At 40.7% G+C, this 19,412-nt stretch overlaps 1 protein-coding gene across 2 annotated transcripts in view; it reads right to left on the reverse strand.

Moving 5' to 3' along the window:
- Positions 1-16,610: 16,610 nt before the first annotated feature.
- Positions 16,611-19,412, reverse strand: part of LOC147425729 (uncharacterized) — a 101,883-nt gene continuing 99,081 nt past the window's right edge. Inside the window, exons 8-10 of one of the 2 annotated variants that reach the window (XM_086500269.1) lie at positions 18,783-18,851; positions 18,625-18,712; positions 16,611-17,007 (exon numbers count right to left, since the gene is read on the reverse strand). In XM_086500269.1, the coding sequence (XP_086356395.1) occupies positions 16,799-17,007; positions 18,625-18,712; positions 18,783-18,851 (366 nt within the window). In that variant the 3' untranslated portion in view covers positions 16,611-16,798. Of the gene's footprint in view, positions 17,008-18,384; positions 18,522-18,624; positions 18,713-18,782; positions 18,852-19,412 lie in introns of those variants that run through there. The other variant, XM_086500270.1, reaches the window with a different exon arrangement.

The raw sequence follows: 19,412 nt of genomic DNA on the forward strand, positions 1-19,412 counted from the left end.
AAGTGTTGAGTGAGCTAGTCTAGACGGCTCATCAAACAGAGCCACGACCTACAAGATATGGCAATTTGAAGCTGAAGGTGATTGTAGATTTGAGACGGACAAGGTAGATGGAGACAAGTGGTCAAAGCTAGTTTTAGTAGATATATGTGAAGAACTCATCATGTGGAGCATGTCGTTCTTTTCAAATCTTCATTTGGAGTCTCGGATGCCAAGTTATTTGTCAGTTGAACTTTCACCGAGGGCCAGTTCTGAGCCAATTTGTTCACCTTGTTTTGTGCGACATTTGGTGTATTTGGAGCTTTGCATGGTTTGAGAAGGTAGCACCCAGCATATGGGGCTAGTTGGAAGTTATTGCTTGTGAATTGGATACTCGGATAGCCCGATATTGCCAGTTGAAATTGGTGAGGACCCCTTTATCGAACAAGTTGCATATTGAACTTGTCTCAACACATAACATATCAGCTGCAAAGGAACCTGATTTTTTCATTTTTTGGTGGCTTTGGTTAGCGGGCCCAAGACATGCCAAATGTGGGGACAGAGGGTGGATTTGTAGCCCGGGTAGTTGGATTTGGGCCATGCTTTATGAATCAAGAATTGGAGCTTCATGCAATGGGTGTTGGCCAAATGGAACTTTTTAGGACCTTGTGTGAATTTTCTCAAGATTGGAGGGGGGAGAGCCTACGCCTGCCACGTGGCTCTACAAACATCCCACATGGGGTGGTGCCGGATGGGGGTGGGGGGTATAAGACCCAAAAGATGAGCTCACTTGGCGAGCTAGCCATGGCGACTTAGCCAATGGGTGCTACCCATGGCCGGCGAGTGGCCGTTCAAGCAATTGTTGGCGCAATGTTGGTGTGTGGTAGTGCCGTTACACAGTGCAGATAGTGGCCTGCATGGCATCCTAGTGGGGAATTGGTGCACGCGTGGCCTCAAAGGCCAATGCTTTTGTTAGAGTAAAGGGGGGGGTATCCCACCCTTGTCACGGCACCGTGACAATGGGGGGCCTCTCACCTACCTTGGCATCCAAATCAAGCCGAGAAAAAGCAGTGGTTCATGCAAGATCAAGCTAAAAGAAAAGGAGTTGTTGGCTAAAAAAGGAGAGGCCTCACACGCCCTTAATATGCCCATATTTTGGCAATTTGGGGGAGTGCTTGGCAAAGCTCAATGAGGAGCTCGTGTTTTGCAAGAGAGGAGTTCTCGACTCTCTTTTGGAGGAGATGGGGCTTGTTTTTGGCAAGGGAGCAGTTCTCATCAAGGAGAGAGGTGGCTTTGGAGCTAGAGAGGGAAGCTCTCGAAGGAGCTTTGCAGAAGAAGTTTGGTGCTAACAAGGGTGCCGTCAGATGGAATTTTTGCCACATTCTGAGCAAGGAGGTCCACAAAGTGTTAAAGCCGAAGTTGCCCTAGTTCTTTTGTGCTCGGTGGATTCATGGCGAGCCGATTGTAGCAGCAGGATTCAAGGTTGTTGTAGCAGGTGTTTTTTTCCATAATTGACACAAACCGTATCAAATTTTGGTGTTGTTTCTTCCCCCTTTAACCCTTCTTCTCTTTTCTCTATTCCAATCATATGGTGCCAGTGTTTGAGATATGTTTGCCTCCTCGGGTGGGTGTGCGTGTGTGTGTGTGTGTGTGTGTGTGTGTGTGTGTGTGTGTGTGTGTGTGTGTGTGTGTGTGTGTGTGTGTGTGTGTGTGTGTGTGTGTGTGTGTGTGTGTGTGTGTGTGTGTGTGTGTGAGAGAGAGAGAGAGAGAGAGAGAGAGAGAGAATGGTGTGTGTTGTGGCACAGTCGTAAAAAGGCAAAAAATGGTGTGGTCTAATGTCGATTGTGTGGGTTTTGAAGGTGAACTCTAGTGGATTGGGGTGTAGTGATTATCTTGACGGCTATAGAGAGGCAGTTTGTTTGGGTTCCAGGTGTGTTCCCCTTCCCCCCTATCCAACGTTCTTAAAAATATGCATACGTCAAGCAAGTTATTTATAACATTCTTCTAAAGTGCACTTGAGTAGTGTGTATCAAAGATTGGACCACACATTGTATATGCCAATTGTATTGTAGCCAGATACGATGTCGTGTTGTGGCACAATTATAATCTAAAATCAAAATTTTCATCCCATGTTCTATGCCTTTTGATATGAAGGACCAAATTGCACAATGTACATAATGTTGAATGTGTGAGAACGGTTGCCACGGATGCAGTTGTGTACATACCTTATCGGGGCGGAAAGACCCTAGATGTGGCAGTATGGCATGTTTTGTCTCATAAATATATACCCAATTTTGGTTTATAAATGTAATAACTCAAAGTGGCATGCTCGTTTTGCCTAAGGAGTTCAATGCGGACGATCTTGGCCAAAAATAGCAGGTTTCATGCGTGGGCATAAAAGATCTATCTAGAGTACTTGCAAAGTGGAAAAATGAGGTTCAACATGTAATTTGAGCCCAATGGATTTTGCCACAATTTTAGGGATTTTTTCATGTCGTTTTGGCTTTTTACTGGCAAAAAATGGCATTTTTGGGCTAACATGACCAAAATGGTAATAAAATGGTCAAAATGATCCAAACATTTCTCAAAATGGTCCGAAATGGCTCAAAATGCCAAATCACTCACGGTGCCATGACTAGGAGAGTTGAAGGAACATTTTAGAAGAAGAATATCAGCACTTGAAGCCTCTTGGTGAAGGGATACATAGCCTGCTTCTATGGTGTTCTAATGCAGTCCTGCGATGTTTCCACTGTGTGGTTGAGGCTGTGAGGCCACCAATTAGGGTTTTTCCTCTTCAAATAATCACTTGGGCTTGTCTAATGAAGTTCTACAGCTTCCATGAAATGGCTATGATGAAGAATTGAAGCGTTAATTTAGGGTTTTTATCAGGAAAAAAAGCACTGCATTTGTGCAATTGGGAGCGAGGCTATACCATATCTTCACACACACAAGGGTTTTGCATTTTTCTTTGTTCTTTTTCAAAGTGAAACTTTCATGGTTGGAGTTTTGTTCATTTTTGGTGTGTCTTGTGCTTTGAATCTTCTATGACTCGCATGATTTTGTTCTGAACTCTCACAACAATCAGAAGCCGTCACTTTCCTAGCCGCACTGCACACTTCTCACACAAATTTGGTGAACCCAACACAAAGTAGGCTAGGGTGAGGTTGAACATCTCAAATCAACGCTTTAAAGCTATGGAGAAACAAGAGCAACATGGGGTGTGGTTTGATCCCATCACAATGCAAATGTTTCAAGCCTTTGCAATGTTTATGCATCAGCAACAAGCTGATAAGAGAAGGGAGATTTCTCAACCAAAGCACTTTAATCATTGGTGAAGAAAATGGACCAATGTAATGGCAAAGATGTAACAAAGTATCTTCGTGGGTATGTAAAGAACATGGTGTTGCATCGAGTGCCTGAAATAGAGATGGTACAACGTGTTGAGCTAGCTGTGGTTCTTGAGATCAGAGAGCATGTAACGGGAATTAGAAATGAGCATGGGGAAACGTGGGAATTATTCAAAATAGCCTTGAAGGAAGAGTATTTTATGGAGTACTCTAAGAGGGTAACAAGGAGAACATTTTAGAGCGGGGACTTTCACCAATCAAACTTTCGAGGGAATTTAAAAGGCACTATGATCAACTGTCAAGAATTGAAAAGGCTACCCTAAACTCAGAGCCAAAAAAATATCTTTTTTAAGGTTGTAGAGAAAGAGATTCAAGAGAAATTAGAGTTACCTTTGGAGGAAAAAGATGTTGAACATGGCCTAAAGACTGATTGAAATGAGGTCGAGGATGTAGTATCACTGCTAGCTAACCGAAAACAATGAAGAGATAAGATGATACTCAACCCAACTCCATCCCCACGCATTCTTGAGAGTCTGATAAAACCTATTATTGTGGTTCTAAAGGGCGAAAATTCCATCTTAGATTCTATTGTCAAGGGAATGCAATAATTGAAGTTAAAGCTTGCAAGGCTAGAAGAAAATAGGAAATTGTTAGGCCAATCTATAGGGCAAAGACCTCAAGACAAAAAAGGATTTGTAAATAGATGCATATGGTGTGAGAGTACTCACCATGCAAGGAGGGATTGTGAAAGTTTCAAAGATGCTTTGATAAAGGAGCTATTTTTCTTTAAAGATGGCAATTCATTTAAGTGAAACAGGTAAGATGTTGGGAACAAAATTTGGCAAAGGAGGGATGAAGAAGCTAGTTGAGGACATGACTACTGGCCATGCCATCTCAATGGTTGATGAAACCGCTTATGGGCTCAAGGTAGATCCCATTAGCCATAAATGGTTCAAGGTTCAAGAAGAAGTATCTAATGGTATTGGAGAGTTTTGTCCATGTACAATAGAATCTGTTATGAAGGGTAAAATGACTAAAGAGGTTTTGCATGAGGCTGGAGATTGCATTTGGCTAGAAAAAAGTTGGGATGGCCCCATAGACTCTTTGTCAATGCATGCGTACATTGCCAAATGTCAATCCAATAAGGCTGTTGTTGAAGAGAAACATAGGTGTGAGACTGGGGATGAAGGACCTTCAAAAAGGGCCACAAGGAGTTCTGACTAGTCAACATGTAATGGAATCTGATAGTTCTTTCGAACTGTCAGCGTGGCATTTTTCTTATATAAAGCAGCAGCTCGATCAAAATATAGGTCGATCGAAATACATTTTGATCGAACTATACTCTATACGAATAAAAGCGTGTTATACGAGAATACAGCGTTTAATTGCATTTTATACATACAAAAATCATTATACGGGCGTATAAATGCAACTTAGATCCCATAAATCCTTCTAGTCAAGTGAAATCTTATGTTTCTTTGTGGTTGGTTCAGATGAACCTTCCTAGTCGATTGAAGGACGTGGTTTCTTTATTGTGGGTGTAGATCACTTAGACTGGCTTTCTAGTCTTGTTAGCTTTGGTGCTCGTGCTATGACTCTAGGATGGGTAGGCACATAAGTAGTCCAGTGAGCAAATTTTCAGACACACCATGCCTTGAATAGATGTTGGGTCTTGAATTTTCCCATTTGTGCTACCACACTATTGTACAGGATGGAGCTCAAAGTAATGGGGAAATTCTTGTTTAGAGCTCCTGGCCAACAGCACACTGAATACATCTTCAGACACATATGTTGGATTCTATTTTAGGCTTAAATGTTTTTCCTGTAAACTTATATGTTGCCTTGTGTTTGAGGGCCGACATTAGAATGCTTTGCCCTCCAGACGTTCTCTATGTCTTCATCTCTGGTGTTTCCTTCAGAAAAGTACTGATTTCTTAGTTGTTGAAACCTTGGGTTTTTGGTGATAGGAAAGTCTGAAATAGATGTGCAATCAGTGCAGCAATGAGTTGTACTTGCTATTTATTGATGGTAAATGTGGTTGTGTCTGCATCGAAGGTATCTATCACCTTTTGGATTACTAACATATATATGGTTATCTTTGCTACTTCCATCAATATCATCATATCTCAATTGGTGAGCAATGCCTTCTCTGCATCTTTGAAGACATATTTTCCAATAGCTTGGTATGAGATAGCAACTTTCTCCTCTTTTGTAATCACTCTGCTTCTAAAACTTGCTTCAACCTTCACATTTTTAGGAAATTGCACTGAAAAATGCTCCTACTTCTCACAAGTATAACAACTAAAGTTCCTAGTAGTAAAATCTCTTCTTCCTCTATCTCCACTAGAAAAATTATAGTATCTTCCTCTCCTAGCCATTCCACTAGTACTAGCCCCACTATTTTGGTTCTCAACAACTTGGTCTTGCTTAACAAGTTCGGGGTTGGTCAGTGCAATCAATATATATGTCTTTTCCCTCTTCAAAATGGTGTATCTTAATTTTATAATTATTTTATACATAACCATAAGATTTACATTACATACATTGAACGCATTCATCAGTACGCTGCTAGTTTGTTTTGCATCTGATGAACCAAGTCTCTACCTTTTCAAGTGAAGGTCCGATCTTTGAGATCTCAGAGATATATTTTGACAGTTGTTCTATTTTTTTTGTTAAGGATCCTTTCTTCCTGGTTTTCAGTTGTTCTTCAAAGTGATTTTTGTCACATGAGTTAGAGCTTGTTGATGTGGCTTTTGAAGAGGATTCACTAGAACTTGAGGTTGTTTTAGCTTTTCTGCCTTTCTCCTTTTTGGCCTATTGTTCCAATTAATAACTCTTTGCACCAAGTCATTGAGTTTTCTAGTTAGGGTTGGTACCTCCTACTCCCTTAACTTTTTGCTTTGAACCCACATAAAAACCAGACTTTTATTTGTTTTTCAGGTGGTGGTTCATGTAAGTGTTTAGTGACCTTCTTAATTTTTTCTAGATATCTCTTTACTGACATTCTTTCTTGCTATATCTTAACTAACTCACAGAAGATGTCTTCATCCCCTCATTTCTCACAATACACCAAAATAAAGGCGTTCTTTAGTTTATTGTAAATTCTTTGATTACGTGTTGGATAATGATAGTACCACTTCCTAGCTGCATCTTTCAGCGTCTGAGGGAAGTGCTCTGCCCAATCATCTTCGTTGATGTCATTGAGGTCAGTGTATTGTTCAAAAGCTTGAATATGGATATTAGTCCATCGCTCCTGCTGCCTCTGAATGTCGAGAATCCAATCTTCAGTTCATTGGTCTTTTCCCAGCATTTAAGTTTGTCAAGGTAATCAACTTCTATCCACTGACATTTGGGTTTGACATGGTAATCATTTTTTGCCTCCCAATGCTTGGGTTTGACATGATAATCATCATCTGTCTCTGTTATTGTTTTTGGCTCTTTTTCTTTACAAGGTTTTTTCATCCATTCAAATTGTATGTGCTTATGTCTCTCTAAGTCACTGCTATCATTAGTGATCTTAACTTTTCCCTTCCCGATTGAATACGAAGAACTCTGTGAATTAGAGCATCTCTCAGACCTCTTTACATGCCTTCTGATTGAATGCTTTGATTGTTAAAAAGTTTGATGTGTTTCAGTGTTTCTAATTCCTTGGTCTACTTATGTATTTTCACCATGAGAGTGTGGTTGAAAATCATTATGGTCTTGCTGTGATTCTTCAACAACAGTTCTAATGTGATTCTCCTCTTCAATGAATTCTCTGGTGGTTCTCGATCCTTATTCTTGACATTGTGTAGGCATTGTGAATAGTTGACTAACTCCGAGTTCTAACTTGGAAGACTAGTTCCTTAGCTCACCACCATGATCGCCGAAATGGTATGAGTTGGGGCTTGACAATTATTCCAAAGTTAACATAGAGCAATTGAATAGGAAGTTTGAATGTCTAGTCTGGTTAGGTTTCAAACTTCAGATGTCAAATGATTAGATTTCATAAAATCAAACAAAGCATAAACGAGGTTACTGGACAGACATATTCATAGGAACTTGATATCACACTTGAGACAAATGACTGGACTAAAATGAACAAACAAGTTTAGATTATGATACACTAAATAAGAGGCAACTTGTAATGTATTTCAGATTCAGATTCAATGATACAAGACTCTTGGAATGATTGACTAGAACCTAAATCAAGTTCTGCCTTGAAAAGTCCAAACGATACAAATGATCAACATTGAATGCTCATAAGCTCTCCTACGCTCTTCTGATAGAGTAAGAGTCGTTAGCCAAGAGTCACAAGATATCACTCTAAGAGTCAAGTGTGTAAGAATCCCAAAATGAGATTAACTCAGCGTACAATATAGAGTTGTTGCCCCACCTTCATATGGAACAGCTTCCCAAAGCTTCTAGGATTTCATTCCCACCATCTACAATTTTTTTTCATTGCCCGTAGTTTAGTGTTGCTCTTAACACTTTTGTCAGTTTAGTGTGGATTGTATAGTTACTACCCGTACAATCAATTCTCCAGAGGTTAAGTGCCAAGAGTTCTCGAGAGCACATGTGTAGAGAGAGTAGTGTTGCATGTGCTCAATATGGAACTTTAAGAGGAATTTCCATGTTCCCACTATAGTAGTTCAATGATGCCATTAATGAGGCATGTGCTCAAATTTTCATTTTCCTATGCTAGCCTTTGGCCTATTCCCATTGTGGAAGGTTCAGCTACCCCACCTACACTTGTTGCAAATAAACCAACCATGATGTATATTCACAGTGCATGAGCCTTATATGTTGATGCCATATAGTTTCCATGGGTTGATTGATGCCACTTACATCCTTTATTGTATGCCTTCCACATCGAGTTAAGTTTACATATTTTCAAAGATTCTATGCACTCGATAGTGGTTTCAAAGAAGAATAGTCCATTTAAACTAGAGAGGCTGGTGCATTGACTGAGGGCATGTTTCCCCCTATTTATCCATATGTATCAATGGTACCTATTGGTATTCAGAATGATTCTATTCACCTCACCCTCTTTTGGTTTGAGTACATAATTCTATAAACCTTTGCATATCACAAGAGTAACTAATGAGAAGAAATGGTGTCCTTTAATGTGGTTGAATGATTAGTTTTTATTGAAACCATGAGAGAGCAAAGACTACTCTCTCTCAAAAACTACTACAATTTTTGCCAATACAATCTTAGTTTTTATTCTGGTTGAATGATTAGTTTTTCTTGAAACCATGAGAGAGCAAAAATTACTACAATTTTTTCCATTACAATCTTAAGGAAACCTAGGTTGTCTAGATAAAGTTCGATAAATTAATCTAAGTTGGATTTTATTGAAACCTTAAGAGAACAAGGGGAAGAACCACCACAATAACAATCATCCAGAAGGTTTAGGCTATGTGGATATGTTTTGAAAGTTGGATATCTCCAAAAGCCATTTAGAGCTTGCCTATCCTTACATCCAAGTCACGTGATGCTTCTTAGAGAAGTAACATTTTTTGTTGCATTGGTATCCAAAGAATTTGATTTGTCTAAGAAGATGATTAGCATCATAATTCTGATTGTGAGTACTAATTTGTATGCTAAGACTTTTATAAGGGGTGTATGAATGTGCATGTTAATGTCAATCTTACAACCAATGTATTGAATGTGTGTGTGTGTGTGTGTGTGTGTGTGTGTGTGTGTGTGTGTGTGTGTGTGTGTGTGTGTGTGTAGATTTGTATATTCACAAACTAGAGTGCTTCGTTAGGCGCATTTGTATTGAATCAAATTGAGGGTTGTCACCTTAAGGTAATAGGATTTGTGGAAAACAAAGCACAAACTCTCTCTCTCTCTCTCTCTCTCTCTCTCTCTCTCTCTCTCTCTCAAGCTTTTCTCTTCTATGCTTGTTTTCTTGTGTTTACAATGCCATGATCTTGATGTCTCAATTTTGATATGTCTAAATATGTCTTTAGCTATTAAATTGTATTAATTATTTGATCCAATGTCGCTTTATTTTGTGCATTCTTGTTATTTGTGTAATCATGGTTGCGTCATTCGAAGATTCAACAAGTGTGTATATTCTTGGAGCAGAAAATGGAGGGGGGAGAGAGAGAGAGAGAGAGAGAGAGAGAGAGAGAGAGAGAGAGAGAGCTTGCTACCTTTCGTCAAAGCAAGTTTTTTTGTTTCTTAATTGGTATTGTCTCAAGTGCATTACAATTGTGATGCAACAATTTTGAGTCATGTACCTCGCCAAAGAACCGTAAGAAGGGTTAGAATTTATATAAAGTGATACAGATCATTTAAAATATGTTCATTTTTAGATGTTGTCCCCTTTTTATGTTTATAAGAAAAAGAAAACATGCAAGTCTCCTTGCATGGGGGAGTTTGCACAGTCCTCCCCAATTTTAATAATACGAGGGAACATGCCATTCCCACGGCAGCGTGCAATTTCCAGTGTGTTCGTTTCACTGTGTTCTCAGTAATGAGTAAAGAATACAAAGTATTTACATACCTTCTGTTTCTACATTCATTTGTCGATTGTCCTAGCCATCATGATGATGTCAGCTAAAGCTCCTTTCCAAAGAGTCTCCTTGTCTTTGTTGCTTTCATGGATCACACCATCTGTCTCACAAAAAGTCTGCACGTCTTTGCCTCTGTTAAAAATAGCAAGAAAGATACAGAGTCTGCCATAGCCATGTTGAGGATATCTTGCAGTAAACACATTCCAAGAGATAACATTCCAGAAAAAGAACTTCTCATGCTTTCATGCGGGTACCAAATTTGGCATACGAACTTCAAAAATGTGTTCCCCAAAAATTGGTGAAGCTATGTTTGTCCTGTTGGATTGGTTTTGACAGCTCATCACTTTTGACGCTTTGTCTATCTATGCTATCAATAATAGTATCACCAATCACATCTTTTTGCACAACCAACAATCTTGTTGTGAATTCTCCCACATGTAAGTGTCTTGCATTAGGCCATAAGTCTTCATAGTGTAAGCATAGGAGATTGCGGTACGAGAAAGGCCTTCCCTTCACGTTTGGTTAAAACCACCCAGAGCTTCCTTGTCCTAGCCATGTTCGACATATCCTGCAGTCAATACATTTCGAGTGATAAAAGTCCAGAGAGAATCAACCAAAGCGCCACCAAGCATGTCATTTTGCATATGGAAACATGTCTTCCCTTTGCATCCAATGTGCATCTTTGCCACAATCGTGTTGGGCATATCAGCCATGACATTCAGGGCAAGAAGCCCATCGAAAGAAAACTTGTGCTTTTGTGAGCTTCGTAAATCTATGTCTTTTTTAAAGTAGTGCGTTGTTGAGGAGCTTACTATTTATCCTCCTGATCTAGTACAAATCCTTCCTCTGAGTTGTCGCATTTCTTGCAATCAACACACTCCAAGAAATGGCACAAGAAATAATTTTGATGAAATGCCCTTGTGTTGCATCAAAGAAAAAGTTTAGAGCTTTCTTAGTAAGATCGAGCTAGGCATCAAACTTCTATATGAGTACTCCAACTGTTTTTGCCTAGTGAGAAACCATCAAGACGAATGTATAGGTGACCCAATTTGGAGAGATATAGTTGCTTTGCATCTGCTGAAAATAGCCTAGAGCTTTTTGGCCCTACGCTTGTCGTGTGTATCCCGCTATCAGTGCATTCGAAGAGGCGACATTCCGGGTAGGAAGCTCCTAAAGCATTTTTTGTGATTTCCCAAGCGCACCACATTTGGCATACATATCAACCAAGATAGTGGCAAGCACGACATCCTTTTTCACTATTGTACAAAAATCTCATCTAGAACTTTTTGTAGTTGCGTGAGGGCACCAAATTCAGCATACATATTGATCAAATCAGCGTTAAGCATGACATTCCCCTCCAACGGCCGTGACTAGCAATTACGTCATGGATTCTTAAACCCATGTGAAGGTCTTGCATAAGGTGACTCACTTTCAAGGTGCAAGCATGGGTGAATGGAGTTGGAATTGATGTGTGTTGCGAGTATTGCTTCTTCCCTAGAGTTGTTAGTGGATGTTTTGCCTCTCTATCGATATTTGTTGGCACCACAATTGATATACATATCGACCAATGTACACAGTCACCAGTATGATCCTAAATGTACTTTTCTAATGCGAAGCAACATATCTCAATGTTGACTTGGTACAAATCCTTCTTTTGAGCACCTGCTTCTAGTTCAAATGCATGAAGACCATGATGAGGACTCAAGCACGCGTATGTGATTGTATCTGGAGAGAGCCCCTCTCTTTTCACCTGCTGAAAGTAGCCAAGAGCTTTCTGGCCCTGCTCCTGTTGCGCCTATCCCGCAATCAATGCACCCCAAGAGACGGCATTCGGGACAAGAAGCTCCTCAAGAACATTTTGTGCTTTTTGAAGTGCACCACATCTAGCATATATATCAACCAAGGCATTGCCAAGCACGATTTCTTTTTGCAATAGCCCTTCACTAATAATATCAAAGTGAATTTTTAAACTCATATCAGCATCTTGTGTAGAGCCACATGCCTTCAAGATGCACGCATAGGTGATTGCTTCTGGACAGAGGCCCTCACTTTGTATCCGTTGAAAAAAGCCTAGAGCTTTCTGTCCCTACTCCTGTTGTGTGTATCCCGTAATTAGTTGACATTGTTCCAAACAGTAAACTTCTCAAGCACATTTTGTGCTTGCTCAAGTGTCCCACATTTGGCATACATATCGACTAAGGCAGTGCCAAGCACGCCATCTCTTTTCAAGGGCATCTTGCATAGAGCCACATGCTCGCAAGCTACACACTTAGGTGATAGTGTCTGGAAAAAGGCCCTTGCTTCACACCTACTGAAAACAGCCCATGGCTTTCTGGCCCGCCGGCCCTTGTTGGGCATATCTTGCAAGAAGTGCGTTCCAAAAGACGACATCCTGCATAGGAGCACCACATTTGGCATACATATCGACCAAGGCATTGCCAAGCACATTATTTTTTTGCAACAGCCCCTGACTAACAACATCATAGTGAATTTTTATGCCCATATCAACATCTTGCGTACGGACACATGCCTTCAAGATGCATGCATATTTCATTGCATCTAGAGAGAGGGCCTTGCTTTGCATCCGCTGAAAATAGTCGAGAGCTTTCTGGCCCAGCTCATGTTGCGCGTATCTCGCAATGAATACACTCCAAGAGAAGGCATTCGGGATAGGAAGCTCCTCAGGCACGTCTTGTGCTTTTTGAAGTGCACCACATTTGACACATATCAACCAAGGCATTGCCAAGCACGAAATGTTTTTGAAGCAACCCTTGAGGTGATTGCATCTAGACAGAGGCCCTCACTTTGCATCCGTTGAAAACAGTCAAGAGCTTTTTGGCCCTGCTCCTGTTGCGCCTATCCCGCAATCAATGCACTCCAAGAGATGGCATTCAGGATAGGAAACTCCTCAAGCACATTTTGTGCTTTCTCAAGTGCGCACCACATTTGGCATACATATCGACAAAGGCATTGCCAAGCACGACAATTTTTTGCAACAGCCCTTGACTAACAATATCAAAGTGAATTTTTAAGCTCATATTAGCATCTTCCGTAGAGCCACATGCCTTCAAGATGCACGCGTAGGTGATTACATCTCGACAGAGGCCCTCACTTTGCATCTGCTGAAAACAGCCCAAAGTTTTTCGTCTCTATTCCTGTTGTGTGTATCCTGCAATCAGTTGACGTCGTTTCGAACATTAAGCTCCTCAAGCACCTACTGAAAACAGCCCAGAGCTTCCTGGCCTAGCCCTTGTCGGGTATATCGTGCAGTTAGTGTGTTTCAAAAGACGACATCCCGTACACATTTGGCATACATATCGACCAAGGCATTGCCAAGCACGACAGTTTCTTGCAGCAGTCCCTGACCAACAATATCAGAGTGAATTTCTAAGCCCATATCGGCATCTTGCGTATAGACACATGCCTTCAAGATGCACACGTATGTGATTGCATCTGGGGAGGGCCCCTCGCTTTGCATCCGCTGAAAATAGTCGAGAGCTTTTTGGCCCTGCTCCTAATGCGCGTATCCCACAATCAATGCACTCCAAGAGATGGCATTCAGGACAAGAAGCTTCTCATGCACGATTTGTGCTTTCTGAAGTGCACCACATTTGTCATACATATTGACTGAGGCATTGCCAAGCATGAGGAGCTTGACTAACAATATTAGAGTGAATTTTTAAGCCTATATCGACATCTTGCGTACGAACACATGCCTTCAAGATGCATGCGTATGTGATTTCATCTGGAGAGCTTTCTGGCCATGTTCCTATTGCACGTATCTCGTAATCAATGCACTCCAAGAGACGGCATTCGCAGGAAGCTCCTCAACACGTTTTGTGCTTTTTGAAGTGCACCACATTTGGCATCCATATCGACCAAGGCATTGCCAAGTACGACAATTTTTTGCAACAGTCCCTAACTGACAATATAAAAGTGAATTTTTAAGCTCATATCAGCATCTTGCGTAGAGTCACATGCCTTCAAGATGCACATGTAGGTGATTGCAAGAGACGACATTCGGGACAGGAAGCTCCTCAAGCACTTTTTGTGCTTTCTCAAGCACACCACAGTTGGCACACATATCGACCAAGACAATGCCAGGCATGGCATCTTGAACTTTTTGAACCACCCTTGACTATAGCACTCTCATCATGAATTATCTCACCCAGGAGGAGGCATTCAAAGTGCTTGCAGGTCTTTGCTTCAAATCTTGTGTGAAAAGAACCCAAAGCTTCCTTGCCACAGCTATGTTGAGTATACCTTGCAATCAAAGCACTACAAGAGACATCCCAAAAAGGATGCCCATCAAGAACTTACGTGCTTTGGTGAGGGCACCACAGTCGACATACATATCTAGCATACATACTCTCATCCATGTCATCAAGGTGCAAGATGCATCTGGAGACTTGCCTTCGCATCTTCTGAAGTATACGATCTCATCATGAATTCTCTCTCAGTTGTTGATGCCCTACTGCTGGGTCGAGAGGTACCTCAATTCAAGACTTGCAGTTTGCAACAGAGAGCTATTTAGATTCAAGGAGTTGTTCAGCAACACGAGGACCGTCGCACGTGAGCTGTGAGCATTAAGCAGTTGTATGTGCGCTTTCTTGTTGTCTTTTTCATACAGCTCGCCATCATGATGAGGAAAGGTGACGCCGACCCAGGAGACTACACAGGGTGGAGGTAGCCGCAGGCAAATAGAGCCAGAGGATGATGGCGTAGCACTGTCGAAAAGTATACGAGCCATATTAAACGGCATAAATAACAAGCAAACCTATTGTTTGAAAGTCCACATGTGGATTAATGAGAGGGCAACATTGATACCCCCAACATGTCGATACCCAACTCTTTCAGTGATTGTACGGCCTCGTCAACATTTTTATGAATAAAAAGAAAAATAGAGCTTAGCTGAGAACACGTTGTTGGGTGTGCTTAGCAATTTCTGGAATTGCTTACAATCGCACTACCTTAATTAAAGAGAAGAAAGCGGAACATGACTTGCAAAAACCCGGTGTTTAGCAATAATTCAATTACTTGCTTTCGGGAGGAGATAACGACAGATGCTTCTTCAAGACCGAGCCGGCAGACGATGGCGTAGCTAATGCCTTGCGTGGAGGCAGTTAGTACAGCCACCTTGTCTTTGATCCATTTGGGTATCTCTGGCACAGCCATGGATTGCGAGATAGAACGTTGTAGCTCGTTGCAAGCCTGTCTTTCTCGGAGCGCGCTTTTATTTTTAAGCCCTGCGATTAAAAAAGCTTGCGGATGTTATGCCAGCCACATGGACAAAGGTGCTTCCAGATTTTCGAATTTGCCTTCAACGCTAACGAAGTAAAAAAATTGTGTAGATTTGTATCAAAAGTGCAAGCCCTCTGTGATAATCATGGCATACCGAATATCAAAAGTGCAAGCCCTCTGTGATCATCATGGCGTACCGAATATCAGTTGTATTGACAACGTGTAAATTGAAAAATCTATCTATCAAGAGCACTCTTAATTAGTTGATGGAGGACTTATTACTTCTTTGAAACAAAATTCTCTTTGTCGGGAAAATACTACTTTGATAACTTGTGACCAACATAGTGTGCACGAATAGAAAATAAGGGATAGGGAACATACTTTCACAATTAAAGGTTGTTCTTCGAGACATTTTTTCACAGGACTACACTCACCATAGACATTCTAAATCTATCAATAGGTTGAGTTGTAAAATGGGGAATAGACTTCCTCCAAAAATTAAAGACGCTTGCTTTCCATCCCGTTCTAAAGAAGTTTGTCTCCTCCATACATGACTCTCATGTATTGGATGCTAGAGCCAAGTGTTTTAAGAGGTTGGTACATCTTCTTTAGAACTGCCTTTTACCTTTGAAAAGTTGGATGAAAGCTCCTCATTGTTGGGTTGGACTTGGTCTTGATTTCTATCTATAATATTGGGATTTACTGAAAAAGCATTTATTTTACATGATTGACAAAGCTTGAGAAACACAAATTATGCCACCTCTCTTGAAAGAGTCTCATTATGTGATTCTGTTGCATAATGGCAGCTAATCACTCCTATGCCCTTCGTTTACACAGTTTGGTTAAAATGGTGATTACTCATATTAAAGAAGCTTTTATATCCCGATCCTTTTCTTCAAGGTCCAAGTTAAGGATTTTGCTGTACATTTTCTTTGTGGATTTTTCCCTCGTCCTAGGTTTCCCACTAGTGATATGAGTGCCAAGACCTTGGTGTTGTGCTACCAATTTGCACTATGCTTACTAAACACAAATTTAACATGGGCATGTCGTTTGAAGGAGACTCATACGCATTTGCTTTGGTGTTGTCCTCATTTTCAAACACTACTTTTGCACATCACCAAAACTCTTTGTATCAAGCTACCTGCCCTTCACATTTGAAGATGGTTAGTATTGGGTCTTACCCCAATACTATAGTGAGCTTTATGGTCCATTTAGTGATTTCGGAATGGCCTTAGCTTCCAGCAAACTCCAAGAAACCAATAGAATCTGGGACTGTATCCAGCCATGATCCACTAGGAATCAGCAAATGGCAGTCTTTTTAATATGCAAATTGAGCAAGACACATATGTAAAGGGGTTTGTCTAGCAGTAAAGTCGAGCAAGATGTCGGCCGTGACCCTTCCTCCCTTCAGTAAACATTTTTTTCTCAACAATAAGTCCTACCTTCTTCAAGGTCGAAAATGGATCAGAAGGCCCAGCTTCACTCAAAGACATGTACTATTGAAGCCGTCCAGCATGGCTCAATAAACTGGCAAACTAAGTGCCGATAAACAAAACTATATACAATCCGGAAGCCAATGGCCCCGAAAGCTTGATATGAGTTACATAAGTTACATAATTTACAATCAGATCATTGGTCTTTTACAGACCTTTAAGTACTGTTATTTTACATGATCTAGAGGAGAGAGTATGTTACAATAATGGGATGCAGTGCCTTTGCATGAAGACCTTAGTAGTAATTCCCTATCTTCCGATAATGTGCTGCAGTGCGACTATCAGACTTCGATACACTTCCATCTATTGCTTCTCCATAACAGACCCAATGATCACTTGTTTCCATGCGGCTCTTCACAACACAGCGTATGTAGGCTAAAGCATCAATCAATATGGGGCCTCCATCCTCTGCCTCTTTGTACTCGATCCCTTCAAATCGATCAGCTGAATTGAAACAACATATCAGAAACCATAATTACAAAGAAATTGAAATAGAACATGAGAGAAGAAATTAGTTGCTTAAAAAGAATAAGAAAGACCATAGCTGCATTGTAATCTCCTCGGAGATATAATTTAAAAAAGCAATGGAAACTACTCATAGCTGAACACACCAAAGCGGCAAAGACAACAAGAACAAGAAGGTTAGGGCAATGATTGCATGAGATCATCAGCAGACACAAGGGGAGGAAACACTGGCTATGTAGCATCCATATATATGAACTTTGCAACACATGGACCCCTTCATCATTCTCCAAATTCATCACGACAAACCTCACCACCCTTGTACACTCAACCGCCATCGACAGACTTCGAAACGCTATCCATTCTGTAAGTCTACACAGTTTGGGAACCAGAATTGATAATACGCCAAGGAGAGTAGTCACCTCCACCAATGCCTATGAATACAGAGATCCATGGAGAGAATACACAATGCAAGGCTTGCGGACAGATTGAAGGCTGTTATGTGTTTTGAAAGGCAAGCTTACAAAAACCAAAAACCAAGGTGAAGGTTCACATAGGCGTTTTAAACAAAAAAATTGAAAAGGAATTCTTGATACCCTTAAATGAAGGGATAATTTACAAGCTGAACAAAGACATATCAAAGGAACAAGTTGAGAAAAAGATAAAGAATCTCTTAAATGAAGGGACCCATTTACAAACTAAACAAAGGAAATCAAAAATTTGTGCTCCTTCTCTGAGGCATGTTTTAACGTGCCAAAAAAGACAGTAGCCTCTTAAAAATGGCTTAAACAAAAAGATGGGGAAAACAATGAGAGCATGCTAGAACCCATCTCTGCTTAGGCAAACTCCATATAAAACTAGCATGCCACCGTAGAGTAGATCTCAAAGCTCGTCCCAGCCAGAGCATGAGCTTAAAGCCAACTACTGTGCCTATTAGGGACTGATCTCCCTCCACAATTTTGCTTTCTCTTCAGAGAGAGGAAGGAAGATCAAGGACTTGATTGAGGCAGTCAAGGATGCTTCCATGGAGCTCCTCTAGTGGAAGTACAAAATCCTACCTCTTGTCTGCTGAATTGTGTGAAGATGGCAAGGGTGTGCCATATGACTACACTCAAGGAGAGTACAAAGAAGGCACAAAGGCGAAAAAGATAAGTGTCACCTGCATGAAGGGGAAGTAATGGAGGGACGGAGGGTGCAAAGCAAACCTCAGAGAGGAGGTGAGTGGCAGAAGGCAAGTTGCAGAACTGTGGCGTGAGGAGCACACATTGCACAGCAGCAAGTTCCACACGAACTTAAATTTTTGAATCTTGGGCAGGGACCCAAATCACCTATAAACTTGACACTAGTCACCCACAAAACAATGTAACCACATAAACTCAATCATGCATAGTATAAATCAAAGTTCAGCATCCCCACTAATGTCATCAGTGTCCAGCACTGGGTGGCTGCAACCTCTCCGTTAATGTCATCAATGCCCAATAATGGATGTCTGTACCCTATAGAAGAGATGATCTTTTTTTGGAACAGAGAAAACAAAACTAGTCTTTTAAAAGGAAACTCCAGAGTTTTCAAACAAATTGACTAGAAAGCTATGCGCACCTCCAGGGGCAAATCGTTTCAAGAAATGTTTCATGACAGGTTGATATTTTCCTTCTTCTAAGCAGTTCAGAACAAACGTATCTCCCACCTGATAGCAAGAGACTAACATTTAGTGTGAGGTAAATTCATTGAAGAATAACCCAAACAACGTATCATACCTGCATTAAGGATTCAATGGCTCGATCTTTTGCAACAGCAATTGTTATCCCAAGAGGCTTGAAACTCGCCTGTACATGAATAAAACAAATGCTTAAATTATTGATTTGTATAGATGTGAACTGCGGAGAGTTTTACAACAATGCAGTAGTTTCCACGTCTAACATCAGATGAGTAGGTCAAGACATGTTTGGTGAAAAGAAAAGCCTTTCAGAACATCAACAAATGAAAAAGTGAGAGGCGAGTAGAATGTCTCATGAAGTGCAGGTCAACTGTAAGCAACCAGAAGACCTTGTGGGCATACAAGTTACAACCATGACATGCAACCCAGAAATGCCAGATGAAGAATCTCCATCAGACGAAGCACATGTGACATCACAACTATGGAATCCTTCATTTTCCATAGAAAGAGCTATGAACTGCAAAGAATAACCATAAAAACATGAAAAATAATCGCTCCAAAAATTGTCAAAAAAGTCGCTTTCAAATGTTTTTTTAAATAAGTTGTCTTTTTAATGCGTTCAAAATGCAACCTTGATCACTTAAGATACTCGGAGAAGAAGGTGAGGGGTTGACTTTTAGCTTTTTAACAACTTCTCTGTTTCTTGTTTTCCTCATCTTGTTGTACCACA

This window comes from Adiantum capillus-veneris, chromosome 25, assembly GCF_014529385.1.
Source record: "Adiantum capillus-veneris isolate H3 chromosome 25, ASM1452938v2, whole genome shotgun sequence".
Taxonomy (NCBI): Eukaryota; Viridiplantae; Streptophyta; class Polypodiopsida; order Polypodiales; family Pteridaceae; genus Adiantum; species Adiantum capillus-veneris.